The sequence below is a fragment of the Strongylocentrotus purpuratus genome, unplaced genomic scaffold, assembly GCF_000002235.5.
Source record: "Strongylocentrotus purpuratus isolate Spur 01 unplaced genomic scaffold, Spur_5.0 spur5_scaffold_7, whole genome shotgun sequence".
NCBI classification, from domain to species: domain Eukaryota; kingdom Metazoa; phylum Echinodermata; class Echinoidea; order Camarodonta; family Strongylocentrotidae; genus Strongylocentrotus; species Strongylocentrotus purpuratus.
This window is the reverse complement of record NW_022145613.1, coordinates 37129176-37149644: the sequence shown is the minus strand read 5'-3', so window position 1 is coordinate 37149644 and position 20469 is coordinate 37129176. Positions and strand designations below refer to the sequence as shown.

The 20469-nt window shown below is 36.7% G+C and overlaps 1 protein-coding gene across 2 annotated transcripts in view; it reads right to left on the bottom strand.

The window, feature by feature from the left end:
- The window catches only part of LOC581061 (dynein heavy chain 7, axonemal), a 100825-nt gene that overhangs the window by 3400 nt on the left and 76956 nt on the right, over positions 1-20469 (bottom strand). Inside the window, exons 59-74 of one of the 2 annotated variants that reach the window (XM_030974888.1) lie at positions 20064-20197; positions 19426-19698; positions 18804-18942; positions 18017-18262; positions 17523-17615; positions 17086-17262; positions 16411-16572; positions 15580-15780; positions 8091-8096; positions 7400-7561; positions 6853-7035; positions 6261-6398; positions 3707-3712; positions 1798-2028; positions 1116-1268; positions 435-612 (exon numbers count right to left, since the gene is read on the bottom strand). In XM_030974888.1, the coding sequence (XP_030830748.1) occupies positions 435-612; positions 1116-1268; positions 1798-2028; positions 3707-3712; positions 6261-6398; positions 6853-7035; positions 7400-7561; positions 8091-8096; positions 15580-15780; positions 16411-16572; positions 17086-17262; positions 17523-17615; positions 18017-18262; positions 18804-18942; positions 19426-19698; positions 20064-20197 (2482 nt within the window). The remainder of the gene's footprint in view (positions 1-434; positions 613-1115; positions 1269-1797; positions 2029-3706; positions 3713-6260; positions 6399-6852; positions 7036-7399; positions 7562-8090; positions 8097-15579; positions 15781-16410; positions 16573-17085; positions 17263-17522; positions 17616-18016; positions 18263-18803; positions 18943-19425; positions 19699-20063; positions 20198-20469) is intronic. The other variant, XM_030974889.1, reaches the window with a different exon arrangement.

The following is a 20469-nucleotide window of genomic DNA, read 5'->3' as shown; positions in this document are numbered from 1 at the left end:
TACTATTGCTACCACTATTACTACTACTGTTACCACTGATACTAACCCTGCTACTACTACTACCTCTGCTCCTACCACTACCACTACCATCGCCACTACCTCTACTTCCACTGCTGCTGCTACAACTACTACTTCTACTCCTGTTTTGGCTTCCACGCTACTAGTTCTCCTCATGCTACCACTTGTTCTCCCTCTACCAACTACGTACAGCCAAACCTGCTTTACTGACCACCTGTCTACAAAGGCCACATTTGTTGTTGCCCTTGAAAATGGATTCTCATTGAATCATTTACTAAAGGAACCTGTCTACAAAGACCACTTTTTGTGTTTCCCTTGGGTGGTCACTATAGACAGTTTTGACTGTACTTTATAAATTCTACTTGATCCTAAATATTGACAGCTACAAAAGAAACGTATTCCAATCAGTTGCTTACCGTCTTCAGGTGGCGTTTCATATTTCTTGTCATCAAGGACTTCCATGTCGTAGCCCAAGAGATCAATAGGGATGGTGAACTTCCTGGCGTAGTTCTGCTGGGCACCGGTCAAGAAGGCTTGGGTGAAGAAGAAACCAGACATCCAGAACACTGGTGGAGGTCCAATATCATACCAGTCCTGAGAAACAACATCAGATGGATAATGATAGTTTAATAAATAATAATGTGACCATTTATATAGACCAGCTACAATATGAATATATATATATACATATATAAACATATAAACTATTGCATTTAAAGCCCTTCTGCACTAGTTTGGCCAGTGGGGATTAAACCTCCCTGCAAAGTCAAGGACAGGTGGTTTTCTCATCAAATCAGATCTCAATTAACATAAGAAAAAGGGGATCATGGGGGACCAACAGGTACTGATTAGGCATTGTATGCTATAAAGAGGGCGCAAGTAGCTATAAGTAGTGCAGTGGGGCTTCAATACAAGTATCACATTATTACCCCATCTGCAGCTGAGCAGCCATGAAAAGGTGCTAAAGTATTCTAGGAGTTTCCTCAGAATGGGTACACATTTACCTCACCTGGGTGGAGAGTGGCAAATGTAGATTAATGTCTTGCAACTCCAACTCATGCAGAACACACTAGAATGAAAGTTCATGGTGGGCTTACCTGAAGGAATTTGAGTCTAGTCAAGAAGTCGTTGACGTAGCTGCCAAGAGGTTTGAGTGAGGGGTAAGATTTGTTCATCCACATTCCCGGGATCCTACCCTTCAAGATGCTGTTAGCCACATCCTCAAGCTCCGAAGACATCACCACCAGGCCCTGAGATACACCAGACACAAACACACACAGAAGAACAAAGAAATATATCTTTAATGTTGAAAATGATATCTTTTTTTACATTACAAAAGAAAGTAGCTGTTTGCAGAACTACATGAATGACAATAAGTTTCCTTTTTTGGCCGTTGCTAGCTATTACTGTGATAGAGTATTATGCAAAAGCCAAAGTTTGTTTTTACTGGAATAAGTTGTAAGACACCAGCTCCAATGACATTTGCTCTTGCTAACATCCTACACCATCTCAATTTCTGAAGATCATGGTGTTTGATGGTGATATATAGCTAGAATTACCTAAAACCTGATCACAACCCTTACCCTATTCCCTATCCCCCCCCCCCCCACTCCGAGGTCAAAGGGCCCTACCCAAACCTTGTATCTGTGACAAGGCTATACCCATAGCAAGTGTCCCCAGATAAATGTGAGAGCACCCAATATAATATTGCATTATACACCTATAATCTAAATAAAGACACGTAAAATGTGCAGCCAGGCTGTGAAAGAGAAAACGTACCTTGATAGCTTTCTGGATGTTGATGATACTTGATCGTACCACAGCCAGGAGGTTGTTAAACCTTCCCATCTCCTGTACCAGTACAGTGTTCATACTCTGTGTATAGGTGGTTGGATACTTGCGTAGTCCAGCCTCGATGTCAAACAGTGAGGGTAGCTTGGCCAAGATGTCTGCTGCAACATCATTGACGATGTCATCGTTGGACTTGGCACCACCGCCTGAAGAACGAGACTGTGGAATCACAAAGAAAAAGTATGAACATTAGTTCGTTACACAAATTTCCTACAATCTACAAGCTATTCCACGTGACTACTATCAATTATAGCAAATAAACTGAAAAAAATCTGTATGCATATAAACAGAGCTAGAAAACTTTTATTACAATGTGAGTATGGTAGCTGGGATGCAACATTTGGTAAAATTGTCATCTTAAAAAAGCTACCATTATGTTTTTCTTTTTATTAATGAAGTGCAGTTTTATGTTCATTTGTATTAAAAAAAAGCTAATTAATATAGATTAGTATCCATGCCATGCATTACTTTGAAAGATTTCACATCACTCGTCTCAGGCATAACATTTCTTACATTTTAGTCACTGTTTATTTCTTGCATTCAGAAATATGTATTAGATGTGCACCTTTAACTCAAATTTCTGCCCAATGCACTGATATTTTAATCATTAACAAATTCTATGTAATGTGATGTATGCTTAATTCATAACTTAGTGTGGCTACTGTGTACGTGAAGTGCAGACATGTGAACATTTCAACTTTATTCCTTTTTTTTGTGAGCAAAATGAAAGTGTAAATATGTGTCACAATAAACTTATATTAGTATGGGACAATCAAAACATTAAATACAATATACATGAACACTTTAATTACATTCTGACAGAATTTGAATGAATTCAGATTGTTCTGATATTATTAAAACAAAATTGTAGCAGCATTTTTTGCAAAAAATCCTTCAGTACATAACAAGTATGTTTATAATTTAACATCAAACTACTCATAATTGATATCATGAGCTCAGAGCCAGAAGGGTATTAACTCCTTGTAAACTTATATATGAGTTAACGTCCTTCTGATGGTGCAGTAGGTGATTACCAAGATAAATAGTGTATGTGTGTTTTCCTTAACTAGCTCCAGCATAAATGTGCATACTGTGGTATAACATATCACCATGTGCAACACAATTCCCACAAAACCAAAATCAGTGCTTTGTTAATAACATTTTAAATTCACTTTCATAATGGAGTAAATAAAGACTCTAGAACAGGTCTCAACAAGCAAACATCAAAAATAATAAGGTGCAAAACAGTAATGGTAATATCGTTGTAAGTTAATCTACTGGGCATTATGCAGTTTGCATGTTTCCTTCCTTATACAAGAAATGATTTGTACTAAATGATGTGATAATACACTTTCTTGTTTTTAACATTAAAATTACAATAAAAACATATTGCTTTGCTAAGAGGGGTCAGGCTCAACTAGATGTAGTGCATACAATTATCTTGTCCCTTTAACAAACCAATGTTAGATATTTTGATATGAAAATGTATTGTATTCGTTTTCTGTTTGTAAACAAATCAATAGATAAGTTGACTGATTAATAGCTTTGAATGATTTTCAAACTTTAAAAAATAACCTGTCCATGCAATATTAGGTAATTAATTCCTTCTCAATTCTGATTGACGATGCATTTACCCATGCAGCTAGAATAAAGCTTTTAAAAAATAAGCCTTTAAAAAAAATGTAAAAGGTTAGTTCAAACTTTGGTTGTTAGTATTCAAGGCATCTAAAATAAAACCATCACCATACATAACCAAGTGTAAATCAGATATCTTCTTCATTACAAATAGAGATTAAAAAACCCATCACACCCGAGATCTCAAAACATCATACAATACCTGAGCCTGATGTTGAGAATTAGGGGTTTGGATTTAAATAGTCCATGACAGGCAGGGTCAGGGATGGGGGTGAGAAGAGGATAGGAGGGGGGAGGGGCACAAAGGGGTGGGGCCGACAGAGAAGGGGTCATTTCACACAGGCATGTCACACAGTAAACCATGCATATAACCATATGTTCATGATAAGAAGTTGGGGTGGGGGCGTGTAGCATGAATAAAATGGGAAAAGGGGAAACAAATGAAGTGAACAAAAATTAACATTTATGAAATCACTGACATATCAACACCTTTCTACAATGAGATAACCTGTTAGCGGTATAGAGCTCTGAAAACTTGCCTCAACACTACTCAAATCTCACAACAAAAGGGAGAACAATTTAAAACTTGAATTAAAACCATGAGAAGATACTTTGTCTTGAATTTTGTTTGCACACATATTTTCTGAATGGAACATGTCATCATCATCACCGATCAAGCATGTTTTCAGCAAAGAATACCTCAATATTTCCTTCACATCTTGGGCTAGCTAGCCATTTGGGAACACAAAGATATCTTACAGGGGATAATGGTAATCTGACATACAACATACAATGACAATAGTATATACACAAATCCATACAAGAAATGAATTTCCAATATCCATTACTGAATAGGTTCGATCATCACATGAAAAATATACAGATAATAAGTCCTACACTTACAGAACGCACATTTACTGCTGATATCCTTAAATACTGTGAGATAATGATTGTTGCACATTTAGGTCCAATATACTCAAAATGCGCTTCAAATATGGTCATGTGCCAGTGGGAGTAAATGAAATATCATCTCTTAAATAAATGGTGCAAAAAACATGAAAAGGGATATTGTTGCAGTATTATGAATTATACTGTGCATTTGGTTGATATAAGTTTGGGTTCAATTTTAAATGAAGTGCTCCTGTAATAGGTCATACATTTATTAATAAATATTTGATATCAAATTTCTCTATACACACTGCCTTTAATTCATGTTACATAATACTATGACCTATCCATTTTGTGAAATATCAAAGGGGACCAAAACAAAATGCGTTCCTTTGACAAGCTATCAGATAAATTAGATTTGAAATTGTTAGTCAGAAAAAAAAAGCTGCATAACGATTGTTAATGAAATAGAATAAGTTAAAAAAGACAAGATGAAATATTAAATTGAAGCACAATAAATATGGGTAAGAAAAATTGTTAATGATTCTGAAAAAAAATATTAGTTTCAAGATGGCAATTAAAGATAGGACAATTAATAGCCCAGTGGCAAAAGAATGTAAAGAAATATAAAGATGAATAGATGAAAATAGAAAGAAAGACATGCAGAGAGGGGGAGGAGTAATAGAGAGACAGAAGAGGGACAGAGAGAGGGACAGAGAGAAAGAGAGAGGGTGTAGGAAAGAGAAGATGAAAGACTACCAACCTGTTGCTGTTGTTGTTGAGATGATTTAGTCAGAGAGGTGCAGTTGGAGGTGATAATAGCAAGCAGATTGTGATGAGATGTGAAAAGAGTATATAGATGATGAACATCATACATGCAGCACAAGAACATTCAGTATGTAAGCAAGAAAGTATCAGACAGAGAAAGACAAAGAGACAGTTTGAAAAGATTGACAGTTATGGGTACATGTGCATTAAAGAGAAAGATATATATATATATATATATATATAAGAATGAGAATAAATATTAGGAGACGGATGAAAAGAGAAATGCTTGGAAAGAAGAAACGTAATGATATGACACAATTGGATGGTACAATTAATCAATTAATAAGCACAAAGAAGAAAGATATAAAGGTAGTATTAGAAATTTTGAAAGACCTTGAGCAAGAGACAGACAGCCTATCAGAGTAGGTACATAAATATGAGACTGGATACATGTATAAGACAGGATGAAAGGAAAATTAATTTCATTTGCAGCATTTACAAGAATTTAGATCAAGATAGATAGAGGTGGCTCATACTAGATGACGTGCCTAGGACTATAGATATTTCAAAGAAGGATTAAAGAAAGATTCTAAACAGGGCTTGAGAAAGAAAATAGTAAAGAGAGGAAAAGGTATAAGAGTACTTTTACCCAATATACCCTCCCTACCTGGTAAAATGAGAGTTTAACAATTCCCATTTATAATTAGGTCATTCAAGCCAATTCAAGGATCAATCCATCCATACATTGCCATTATTGTACGCATGGCTAATCCTGCAGTATTCTCAACTTTTGACTAAAATGGTTTAATGCACTTTATATCATCTACAAGCATGCTCATTGGGTTGAGTATAACAAAGATGATGGGATCTACTTCTTTTCTGAAGTACAACAGATCTTGAGATTAATAGTTGCCATTATTTGTAAACTAAATATTTTAGGATGAGTTCTTCCATACACACATCTTCCAGACGGTAACGATATGCCTCAAGTCACTTATGATGCTGTTTGAGAAGGAGCTATCTCAGTATATACCACTCGATTCAATCTCTATTTTTGAAAATGGACGGAGCAATTAGATTAGCTGTGCAGTAGTTCTTACCTGAGTAAGAAGGATGTTATCAAACAAGAGTTTTGTCTCGGACTGATCCTTGGTGATGTCAGCGTTTGCATGCATACCAAACACCTCCGGGTGAGGGATGATGGGAAGGTTCTTGGTGAACGTCAAGTAGCTTTCATACTGGATGTCGGGAAGAAAAAAAAAAAATTTATAGAGAAATTAAATAATTGCAAGCTATCATTAGAAATAAGAAAGAAATATTGGCTACCAAAGTGCTTGATTTCATGAAAAGTGACTTTAAAATTTGTCATACATGACAAGCATGTGAATTCAAAGAATTTGCGAAGTATTTTCTGTTTGTCGTCTTTTGAGTGATAAATGCTAACAAGACATTTTCTGATCATGACATCTTCAAAAGTTAAGCAAGCTTGAAAATACAAATGAAGTAACAATGAGCAATAAATATATATGTATGCACGATTTCTACCAAATTGAGGTATATTGCTCAAACCATTAATATGAATGTTTTATGTTATGCTGTATTCAATTATCAAAACAAGTTATGTGCTGCATGCTATTTTTGAAAACTAAGCCAAAAGTAACACTAGCAGGATATAACAATGAAAAAACTTACATCTCCAGCCGGAGGGGCATAGTATGTTCCACTGGAATCAAATTTATAAGATTCATCTACGATGCTTGGTACGTAGAACTTATCCAAGATGGTATGAAGTGTGCGACGATCACGATCGTCTGTCACACGACCACCGTAGTTACATTCGCCTGTCAGGTAGCTCAACGCATCGTATGGGATTTTCTAAATATGAAAGACAAATGTATAAATCAATCATTGGAATACAGTCATTGACAAGGGCAAAGCGCCATCAAATGTACAACCAATGTAGTTTTAAATGGGGGTCAGATAATACATATCACTTCCTGCATCTGCTAGCATGTTAGATTGATCAAACATTTCCTGAAAAACTAATAAATAGCTTATTTGTGAACATATTAAATTATGTCATGAATCAGATTGAATTGCATTTGCAATAACACGTATTCATGCAATTGCAAACAATAATACAGAAAATAAAGTGATGCCTAAACGTAAATCAAATGGAGACGAATGAATCAATAAATGCAAATAATTTGGACATCTTAGATCTGTATATGTTTCTCACCTCATACTCATTGAGGAACATAGCAAGCTGCCTGACGCTGATTCTCAGATCAGTTTCGTTGAACTCATAAGGGATGTTCCATCCTAAGGGGCCAAACTTACGCCTCTCTTGCACCAAGGCATGGAAGAAGCACAGCCCATAAAGCATCTTCTTAAAAACATGCTGTCATTGGGAACAAGGAGAGAATAGGATTATTTACTTCACTCTTAAAACCTTTCATCATCAAATTGCTGATTTTATTGGTGCTCAGCAAATCCTGGATTGGCTTGCATTGAACTGAGATCAGAATCTTATGGACTGCAAAGCAAATGCATTCCACTGGTTACACTGGCATTTGGCAAAGAGGAATGGTGCACAGATATGTTATCTTCCATTCAAAATTGTAACATGAAAAATACAATATTATCCATGGTAGGATCTACTTTCTCTTTTGCTGATGTTCTAGTGTGGATATTTGCTTTAACAACCCCTTTGCTTTTATAGCATTCCAGGGAAAATGAGTTTGAGCTTATGATGTACATGTACTCGCCATATGATGAATATCTTCAAAAAAAGGCTTAGATAACATTAACAATCTAAACAGTAACTTATAGTTTTTTATAACTCTACTGAGTAGATAACAATGTGTCATCAAACTAGCTTCAAGGAAGCATTGCAAGAAACACTCAGAAAAGTTTGTTCTACTACTTACCTGAGCCTATGTATAGTAAGAGGATGTCACAGCATAGCAGATGGCAGATACAAGAGAAAGGAAAGTGAATAAACGAGAAAGAAATGGCATTAATAATCATTTACAAAAGCAATGTGCAATTGATACATCTTTAAAACAAAAAAATGACATACACATATGTATAGGGACTATCATGTACATGTAGCTCATTTATTATACTTTTTGAGATGAAGGTTATAAAAGGGCTGCTAAGATTAGCATAAATAAATACAATCTTTGGAGGGTGGTCTTGTAATTAATTCATGTATTTCAAACTGGACTGTATGTATCAGTGTCCTTCTACTCAGTTGTCAAAAGGAGTATAGTACAGTCAAAATAGGAAAAAACCAAGAACTAATTGCAACAGAAATGATTCCACTTGCATATAATCTGGAGTAGCCATGAAAACAACATACTCAAAGTTGACAAAAATTGAAGTGGTGGATCAGTGCCTAATTTGCATAAATTCAAAATGGCCGCCATGTCAGACCCTGGTAGACACACAAAACCTATTTCAGCCTATATCTCTAGATCTGTGACACATATAAAGCTAAACAAAGTGTCTTTACCAATGTTTGGGGGATCAAGGAACATGATTATAGCATTATCAGCAGCTAACAACTACTCCTTGACTCTTAATTTGCATAAATTTGCATAAAATTAACCCTTTTAAAGTAAAAATGGCTGCCATGTTGCATGTTTATAACTATTTCTCATCTGATACTTACAGAAAGTTGATTTTAGTGCCCTTATCCATGTTTAGGGGGTCAAGGAACATAATTATGGCATTATCGGCAGCTTAGAACTACTCCTTGACTCCAAGTATGCATAAATTTGCATATAATTAACCCCTTTTAAATTCTGAATAGCTGCCATTTGTTCATGTTTAAAACTATATCTCTAGATCTTATACACATAGAAAGCTAAACGAAGAGTCTTTACCAATGTTTTGGGGTCAAGGAACATGATAATAGCATTATAAGCAGCTTACAAATACTCCTTGACTCCTAATTTGCATAAATTTGCATAAAATTAACCCTTTTTAAAGTCAAAATGGCTGCCATGTTGCATGTTTATAACTATTTCTCATCTGATACTTACAGAAAGTTGATTTTAGTGCCCTTATCCATGTTTAGGGAGTCAAGGAACATAATTATGGCATTATCGGCAGCTTAGAACTACTCCTTGACTCCAAGTATGCATAAATTTGCATATAATTAACCCCTTTTAAATTCTGAATGGCTGCCATTTGTTCATGTTTAAAACTATTTCTCATCTGATACTTATAGATAGTTGATTTTAGTGCCCTTATCCATGTTTAAGGGGTCAGGGAACATGATTATATCATTATCAGCAGCTTAGAACTACTCCTTGACTCCTAGTTTGCATAAATTTGCATATAATTAACCCATTTTAAATTCTAAATTGCTACCATTTTTTCATGTTTAAAACTATATCTCTAGATCTGATACACATAGAAAGCTAAACGAAGTGTCTTTACCGATGTTTAGGGGGTCAAGGAACATGATTATAGCATTATCAGCAGCTTAGAACTACTCATTGACTCTTAGTTTGCATACATTTGCATATAATTAACCCTTTTTTATATAAAAGTCAAATTGGCTGCCATAATATGATGCATGTTTAAAACTATTTCTCATCTGATACTTATAGAACGTTAATTTTAGTGCCCTTATTCATGTTTAGGGGGTCAAGGAAAATAGCTTGGTAGAACTTAGGAATGTTTTTGTCTAACATTTTATAACCATAGTTACAGTTAAGCAGGAACAAACTACTGTTCTTTTAAAGATACAATTGAAGAATTTGAAACCATCCTTGTTTATCGGCTTCTTTTATTCTTTGAATCCAACACAATTTTTGTGCTCTGGCAGATGACTGGTCCATTCCAAATAAATAATCCAGTGGTTGCAAAAACAATTTTGATTTTGTCGAGTAACAGCAACAGGGCCAGACGGAATCTCTGCCAGAATGTTGAAGGAAACTGCCGATCAGATCTCCCCTGCGATCACCCTGCTTTTCCAAGCCTCCCTTCATCAAGGATGCGTTCCATCGATGTGGAAGAAGGCACTTGTAGTTCCCATCCACAAGAAGGGCTGCAAGTCATCCCCGGGTAACTACAGGCCGATTTCACTGACTGCGATCGTATGCAAGCTGTGTGAGTATGTTGTTCACTGTGCAGTTATCCACCACCTCATCCATCATGACATTCTATCTGACAATCAGCATGGCTTTCGGAAGCGCCGTTCTTGTGAGACACAACTGACCCTCACCATCCATGACCTTGCTAGAGGACTGGAAGACACGGGTCAGTATGATGTAATCGTACTAGACTTTGCTAAGGCCTTTGACAAGGTCTCTCACAAACGATTCCTTCTCAAAGCCAAACATTGTGGTATACACGGCCTTACTCTTCAGTGGATCGAGAACTTCCTGACTGGCCGTACCCAACAAGTCATACTGGAGGGCCAACTCAGCTTGGAAGCCAAGGTCACATCTGGCATACCCCAGGGTAGCGTCCTAGGTCCATTGTTATTTTTGATCTACATCAATGACCTACAAGATTGCATTAGGCATTCAACCACACGCTTTTATGCTGACGACTGTCTGCTCTACAAACCAATCAGATCGATCCAGGACTGTGACAAACTGCAAGAAGATCTAGACAGGCTCCAGGACTGGGAGAAGACGTGGAAGATGGAATTCCATCCCTCCAAGTGCCAGGTCTTGCGAGTGACCAACAAGAAGAAGCCACTCCTAGGCCAATACACCATCCATGGTCATCAGCTGGAGCAGGTCAACTCAACCAAGTACCTCGGGGTCCACATTGATCAGAAGCTGAACTTCAATGCCCATGTACATGGGCGTCAATCCAAATTAGACCGTGGAGTGGGGGGACACAAGTTCAGACAGGGCGGCGCCAGGTTATTTTGTTAGGGAGGCGAATGGGCTGCGCCACACAGGGGGGGGGGGGGATGTCTGAAGGGATGTGCCCCCTCAGAAGTTGAAGATTTTGTTTCAAATTTATGCTTAAATGGCTCGCTTTGGTGCATACTTTTTGCCAAATTAAAAAGAAAACAAGTCTTAAGTTCAATTAACGAGGAACAAGAACGCAGGGGGTGTCTGTTGGGGGGATGTGCCCCCCTCAGAAGTTAAAGATTTTTTTTTTAATTGATGGATAGATGGCTTGATTTGGGGCATAATTTTTGCCAAATTAAAGAGAAAACAGTCTTAAGATCAAATAACAGGAACAAGAATGCAAGGGGGTAGATGGATGAATTTGTCGTTTCCATTGAACAATCAGCCATAAGGTTTGGAAGATACAAGGGAGATTTTTTTTTCAGTTGGTGAAAAGATTTTTTGTCTTCATCGTAACCAATGTTTGTACTTCCGGTAATGTGAATGTAATATTAATGACGCTTCTTTTAATAAAATCTGATCGCCTGATTTTGCTTGATTTTTCTCAACACAGAGAGAAAGAGAGAAAGAGAGAACAAAAAAAAAATATTTAAACCCCAAATCATGGGGGGACATTTCACCACCTGAAAATTCGTGGGGGGGGGACGTGTCCCCCCCCCCCCCGTCCCCCCAGGATTGACGCCCATGCCCATGTAGATGCCACAGTCAAGAAGGCTAACTCTGTCTGTGCCTTCCTGCGCCGTAACTTTCGACACTGCAACCACAAGATCAAGGAGGCTACGTATGTCACATACACTAGGCCCATAGTGGAGTATGCTGCAACAGCATGGGATCCACACACCCAAAGAAACATCAACAAGGTCGAAATGGTTCAATGCAGGAGTGCGTGGTAGGTCTGTGGCGACTTCGATCGTACCAGCAGTGTTACATCTATGATGAAGAAAGTAAAATGGCCCTCGCTAGTTAGTAGATGTCTGCAAAGCCATCTTGCAATGCTGTATCGCATCCGCTTTGGTCTTGTTGACATTGAATGGCAACAATACCTTAAGGCAGCAACATCTGTAACAAGAGGTCACGGATTCCGCTTCGGAGCGACACTGTGCACTAGCCAAGCCTACATCATCTCCTTCTTCCCCAGAACTACCAAGGACTGGAACAACCTTCCAGTAGATCCAGCCTGCTCACTCTCCCTTGAGGCATTTAAGCACCCCTAACTGCCCCCACAGGATTAAAAGTTTTTACTTGCACCCTGTACATATATGCACAAGGATCCTGGCCAGCAGGCTCACACAGGCTCCTCACATACACACACAGTGCGCAATCTTCAAGGCCTTGAAGCAGCACTTTTCTTGGAAGAAATATAAATGTAAATGGTAGATACTTTTGCAAAATGGTTGAGACATTAAGAAGCACAACTTCTAATTCTTATTTTTATCCACAGGTTGCCAGATAATCAACCATAAACATTTGCACCTTACATCCAATGATTGATAAATGCATCATATTCTAATATGGATGCTCATTTGTTTTCATGATTTTCTTTCTACTTTGCAAATTAGTGTCATCAAGTTGTATTTGGTATAAATGCATAGGTCCTTATTTTAATCAGAAAGCATTCCTAGCAAACTGTTAAGAACCATTCTAATTTTCTGAACACTAGGTGAGCCTTGTCATTTTGCTTAAAGTAGATATTCATTGATTTTAAAAAATAACTTTATTTTCATCCACGTACAGTGATGAAAGAAACACAGACGGTTTTAATATCGTGTCTCTTATCGTCAAAGCTGTAAGGGAGACAGAAATTAAAGTAGATATTCATTAATTCTAAAAACTTACTCTATTTTCATTATTGCAAAGTTGAAACTTTGATTCAACAATGATATCAAAATTCAATGCTTGGAAACATTCGAAGTACTGATTATTATAAATTTCAAAACGCTTAAATACAGCCCCGGAATAGCACCTGAAGAGTTCTCTGAACGCTGCTAAGATGTGTGAGATCACAGTATGGACATGATTTGCACAAGCAGACGATGTCCCATGACATCTCACACATGTTCAGTGCCTGTGTTTTCATCTTCTCTTGAGTTCTTTCTCTTACTTCACTACCTTCAGGCTAAATGTATAATCTATTGCCTCACTCTAAACCCCGCGCATGTTTTTATTTTGATGACAAATGCAGCGATACAAAACTAAAGGAATGTGTCGCTTGTAAACAAAATAAGACGCCATTGTATATTCAGCTGCACACACCGGGGTATTTTTCGGCGTTTCAAGAGGGAACAAATGCCGTCCTTAATATCATTCCGGGGGTTTTTCAATTTGAAAGTCTGGTTTCTTTGAGTGTTAATTAACCCATATCCTGTGTATTTACAAGCAAAAGATTTTAGTTATCAGAATCGGGTCATATCCCCTTTTGAATGGTTTGACTTGCCATTACATTTTTATACACTAAACTCATTATAATTGCTTTAAATCCATCACGCTATATGACTGAAGCTTATTTTTATATTTTTACATGGACGAATAAACGAATTGAATTGAAGTAAATGGTACAGTCAAGTTTGTTAACCAAAGAAAATGGTTAAAACACCAAACTTTAATGAGAGGTCCACCCTGATTAGAAGTTGGTTTTAACAGAAGCAGAAAAATTAAAGAAACAGATCAGTGAAGGTTTGAGCAAAATACAAGAAGAAATATTAAAGAAAATTATGATTTTTTAAAGTTGTAATCAAGCACACATAAATTGGCAACACCGTGACGTATATTGTGAGCTACTCTAAAGAAAGTATTAAATCATACATGCACCTTAATTATATAATCATTGCTCATATGTTCATTGACCCCTAAACATGAATAAGGGCACTTAAATCAACTTTCTATAAGTATCAGATGAGAAATAGTTTTAAACATGCAACGTATGCAGCCAATTTGACTTTAAAAAAGGGTTAATTATATGCAAATTTATGCAAATTAGGAGTCAAGGAGTAGTTCTAAGCTGCTGATAATGATATAATTATGTTCCTTGACCCCAAAAACATCAGTAAAGACACTTCGTTTAGCTTTCTATGTGTCTCAGATCTAGAGATATAGTTTTAAACATGAAAAACAGCCATTTAGAATTCAAAAGGGGTTAATTATATGCAAATTTATGCAAATAAGGAGTCAAGGAGTAATTCTAAGCTGCTGATAATGCTATAATTATGTTCCTTGACCCCCTAAACTTGTAAAAGGGCACTAAAATCAACTTTCTTTAAGTATCAGATGAGATATACTTTTAAACATGCAACATGGCAGCCATTTTGACTTTAAAAAGGGTTAATTATATGCAAATTTATGCAAATTAGGAGTCAAGGAGTAATTGTAAGCTGATTATAATGCTATTATCATGTTCCTTGACCCCCTAAACATTGGTAAAGACTCTTCGTTTAGCTTTCTATGTGTATAAGATCTAGAGATATAGTTTTAAACATGAACAAATGGCAGCCATTCAGAATTTAAAAGGGGTTAATTATATGCAAATTTATGCATATTAGGAGTCAAGGAATAGTTCTAAGCTGCCGATAAAGCCATAATTATTTTTTCCTTGACCCCCTAAACATGGATAAGGGCACTTAAATCAACTTTCTGTAAGTATCAGATGAGAAATAGTTTTAAACATGAAACATGGCAGCCATTTTGACTTTAAAAAGGGTTAATTTTATGCAAATTTATGCAAATTAAGAGTCAAGGAGTAGTTGTTAGCTGCTGATAATGCTATAATCATGTTTATTGACCCCCAAACATGTGTAAAGACACTTCGTTTAGCGTTCTATGTGTTTAAGATCTAGAGATATAGGCTAAAATAGGTTTTGTGTGTCTACCAGGGTCTGACATGGCGGCCATTTTGAATTTATGCAAATTAGGCACTGATCCACCACTTCAATTTTTGTCAACTTTGAGTATGTTGTTTTCATGGCTATTCCAGATTATATGCAAGTGGAATCGTTTCTGTTGCAATTAGTTCTAGGTTGACCCCTTTTTTTTCATATCTTGACCTGACTAGTAACTCTTTGCTTTTATGTAATTGTGAACTGCAGAATAAATAGACTATAAATTCCTTGCTTCATCAATAAACTTGTATCAAGAGTATCATATCAGGTTGTCTTTTATATACGTTAAGGTTATCCTGGATATTGTCTTAAAACCTTGACTTGAGTGATTCAATGTGTTCTATATTCTTAATGCATCATATTCTACATTCTCATATTCTACTCTCATCGTAATATAATACATGTGTGTTATTTTCTTGCCTTCCACTATTCCTTGACTCTTCTACCAGTATTCTAATCCAATTCTAGAATCATTCCCTCTAACTTGCACCTGTATAATATTGCATTTACAATAAAACTATACATAAATGGGAAAATATTGTAAGCTAAAGTTTAGGGAGCCGGGATTTACACATCTTTTGTGAAAGAAAATGACATTTGAGAGTGAACAAGCATTATTCACTACATTTTACAAGATACTCAGAAATGCATGTATTACTTACATCCTCCTTGACGCTTGTGAAGAACTCTTGATCCGAGATGGGATCACTAAGATATGACTGGATGATGTTAGCCCTGAGACCCTTAGGAGGCTCATTGGTCATCTTGACCCCGTTCTGTAGTACGGCCACAGGGAAGTGAGGGGATGGGTAACTGGTCAGCCACAGACGGAAGTCTGGGTGGACGGCCTCAGGATTCAGCTCCTACAAAAAAAAGGAGTTTGATTGCACAGTGTTAAGCCCTTAGCGATTTCATATCCCATACGACCCGTTCAAACATTATTCAAGTAGATAAGTCTAAGCAGTCACACACAGTCTTCGCCATGCATTCAAAGTCTGCAGGAGACAATACGGCCTCCACAAACTGAGTTATACAACCCTGCTCCACAAACTCTGCTTCACAAACTAAGTTTAAATTTAACTCCTTTAGAATAAGAATCTCCCCATCCTCCAAGCATTTATTAAAAAGTACATATATTGACAATGCTCATATCTTCCATCTTAGCAATATTTCTGACAAAATGCAGACCAAGAAAATTGAGAGAAATCCCTCTCATCCTTGAATCTTTCTTTTTTTTTCAAACTGTTATATATCGAATTTTCTCATTGCCCTCATGCTAAATACAGGAACCACCCAGGGCCCGTTTCATAAAACTTGTTATCTATAAAACATGCTAAATTTCTATGATAAATTTGCTCTCAGCCAATCAGATGCCATGATTTCAGTAGCTTATAAGAGTAGCTTGTAACTTGTAATTGATAACAAATTTTATGAAACAGGCCCCAGTTTTCACACCGAGACAGCTGGTTAGACTCTATTCATGGTGGTCTTACCTCACAGATCTTCTCAAGGGTAGACATCCAGGAGACGGCCAAGTGACAGTTCTGAAGCAGGACCCAGGTACCTTCCTTTACACCTTTCTCTATCATGCTCATAGCAATAGGACCTTGTCCCTGACCTAGCGACAGGGAGGCCAGCTTGCTACCTCCAAAGCCCTGTGGGGATAGACCATTCCAAGTAAATGCACATGTCATTTGTGTTATGATTGAAGTATTCAGTTGTTCATCTTTAAAGGTGATCGCCATTGAAATTGTTTATTCATTGAAACTGTAATATAAACGCACCTTGCAAATTCACCAAGTACAGAAAATTATTCTATAATAGATATCAAAATTTCACATGGATATGAGCTTTAATCTAACTTTCAAATCAGTTATTTTTATAAATTCTCACAACAAAGGTGTTTCAATAAGGTTTAATACCATTTAAATGTTTAATTGTTCCATGAATGAAATGAAAAAAAAGATTATGACAAATTGTATGGCCTTGTTTTGTTACATAATTCTACATCTAGATAATTCATGTACTGTACCTGTGATATATTGTGCATCTCATTTGAAAGGAATTTGTGTATAGGTTCCCCCTATGTCCATTTATAAAGCTAATCATTTTAGTTGCTGTTTAGAGGGTAGTAACTGAGCCAGAAGGATTTTTGACTCGTTGATTACCTGGTCATCGGCAAACTTGAGGAGAGCAGCAGTAGGGTCACTACCGGGTGATAGGATGAAGATGAGAGGGGCACAGCAATGACTGTCATTGAAGGCCTTCCCAAGGTCAAATGGTGGAGGTTCAATGAACTTTCTGCCCAGTTTCTGGGTCACAAAGTCCTGCACGGCGGGCACCACCTGGCAGCAAAGAAGACAGAAAATGTGTTACTGGATTACTGGATATATGTTAAGGTGGTTTTACTTATTAAAAGTCCTTACCATTGAATTCGAGGGGCATCAAGTAATCTATCTTACATATTAGACGATGGACAGGATTATACAGGAACCTGTATACCAAAGTAGTTTCTTTTTAAAATAAAAGTGAAGTGTCCAAAATGCTGAAACCAATTATCAAGTTATTGACCGTAACCCAACACAAGTGGCATTTAATTCCTCACCTTATCTGGTCGCAGACACCTGATGATAATGAGCTTCTGGAAGAGACCTAGACTCTCCTCCCAGTCACTAGGCAGCTTTTCATTTTGTGGTTCCTATTTATAGATGAAATAATATGAACATGTAATATCATCTGAATAGCAACAATACTTAAAAGAAATCCCTTATGTATCTACATGTATGACTTATACTACATGCATAATAATTACAGGACACAATATATAGATATATGTATAAAAGTGATGTTTGGTACAATTATAAACATATGTAAGTTCCTTGGATTAACAGTGAAACTAGCAACAAGTAAGGGAAAAATTAATACATTCACAAAGATATTTTATTGATGCAATCAATAAGTGCTGGTATAAATTAAACTCCAGAGCTCGCTCAGTCTTTGACATTTTACAATTTGGGAGTTCATGACTAGAGTTATTTTACACCAATTAAGTATTTTACACAAACTAACTAGTTTACACAAGTTAACCAACTAACTTACCCCACTGTCGTAGAGAATCTTCCAGCCCTCCTTCTGTGCTGGGAACTTCTTTCTGATTCCATTGAAGTTAGGCATCTCATCGGCACGGCAGATCTCATCCCAGGATGCAGAGGGTAGCCAGGAGGTGGGGTTGGAGTGAGGGTTGTCCAGACCTACACCACCGGTCAGTAGGAAACGCCATTCCTCGTCTTTCACCTCACCGGTGTGTTTCAGTAGGTTGGTATTCAGGATGAAGGAGAACAACAGCTGCATAGAGAGAGAGAGAGGGGATTATTTTTAATATAGTTGAGGCACTTTAAAGCCTATCTGTACTAGATTATAGGAGGAATTAGAGCACCCTGCAAGGTCACTGGACAGGTGGTTATCTCATCAACTCAGCTCTTAATTAACATAAGAAAAAGAGGATCACGGGGGACCAATGGTCACCTATTAGGCATTGTTTTCTATATAGAGGGAGCAAGTAGCTACCAGTAGGACAGTGTGGCTTTAAAACAAGTTTTTTTTTTTAAGACTTATTAGGGCCTGCATATTTTCACAAGAGATATTTTTTTCTGCAATTATCATTCAAGAATTAAAACAAAATGAATTCTTTATTGTAATATTTCACATGTTGATCATTCTTTAACAAACTCTTCTTTGAGATTTCTCTCCAAAAATTAATAAAATTAGATAAAATGCTATATATTGCTATATACATGTATATTGTGAAAACTATTTTAAGGTGACAGTACATTTTAAGTGCAGACAGATGCATCTGGAGAGGCCCGACAGTCTGTCTGTACTTTACCTTGTCTTTCTCAAAGAGAGAACGGCAGATGTTGCAGTAGAGAGAGTAGGTGAAGTAGTCTCTCAAGTTCTCAAGACGCTTGTCCAGATTGTCAGATTTTTCAGAGTTCTCAATGGCATTGATGAACAGGTTGACAAACCTGGAAGATTAAAAATAGATGTAGATACAGCCGTATTATGAGTTTGTACATGAGAGAGCGTTGTACATGTCATCTCAGTGTACTGTATTACACAGAAACGTTGTATAGTTTTGTATAAATTGTGTTGTATTCATTAAAACTGTGTACATGTAGCTCACACAAAACATAAAGTCTTCACGCATATTATGGAGATATAAAGAAACTTTTTTGAACAGGTTTCTGAGATTTCAGAAAGCCCTTGATCGAAGCTTATGTCTTGGGTTATTAGGAAACAATATACAGACGCATAAAAAAGAAACATCAGTACATTTTATTTTCATGAAAGTTATAGATTTTTTTAAATTATTGATTCTGAACTTTTGTCCTTCTTTGCACAGCAATTATTAGATGTTATGAAAAATTATTGAATTCCTAAGCAATCACACAACATGGGCCTCAGCTAATCCTGCCTCTAACAATAATTCTAAGGAAACAATCACGTACCATGTAAGAGAGTACTGATACATAGGTTCAATGTTAGCCAGGTCAGCAATGGTGAAGAAGAGGATACTAGAATGGGTAGCGATGGGCTTGTATCCTAGACGAGTCTTGTTAATCATCTTCTCTGTCTTATCTGCGACCGCCTGCTTCTCCGAGATCTCATTGGCAAGGACTTTAGAAGAGGACAGGACCTTGATGGCTGTCTCGTCTTCCAGGATGTTGCCTTCAGATGATGAAAGCACTTCCAAGATCTTGTTCTCAATCTCGTTAAGTTGCCTGGTGAAAAGGTCAAAGATAAAAGGTTAGCTCTCAGATGTAGACTACCTTACCCTTAAATATTTTGGGAATGTATGTTTTAACAATTACATTTGTTCCCTCTACAAGTCTAATATATAAAATTAAAAAGCAGAACATATGGTGATCACATAGATTTTTCTGAATATATACACTGTAATCATCACTGTAATAAAATGCATTAAAAAAAGGGATACTTCTCACTGCTCTAAATAGTGACTAAAGCAAAAATAATTGGTCTGAACAACATTTTCAACAACCAATCTTAAAGATATTCAAGAAATACAAGTTAATAAAAAGTAAATATGATCATGTCTTAAATTCTCATTTTCTAGCCAATGACATGCCTCTTGTTGTCAGCACTCTGGATGATGAGGGCGTTTCTCTCTTCCTCAAGCTCTGGACGTTCCTTAGCTACCACAATACCCAACAGCTGATCTTCTAGACCCTCTGGCGTGATCATGAAGTTCAGCAGAGTCACCTACAGATCGTGAGAAATGATAGGAGTTAACCCCAACAGTCTAAACAAAACACTCACGTAGCATTTATGTAAAGGTTGAATTGATGTATGTTTAATCCTGTCGTAGTACCATTCAAAATAGTGCCTTTGATTGTATTTAAACACATAGCATGACATATTTCCCTAAATGATTTGACTGCAAATACATAATCTATCTCACAATCAAAGCTTGAAAATTAGTTACCATCGATTTAAGGATACTGAGTAGTTAAAAACATTTAAAAACATTAGTA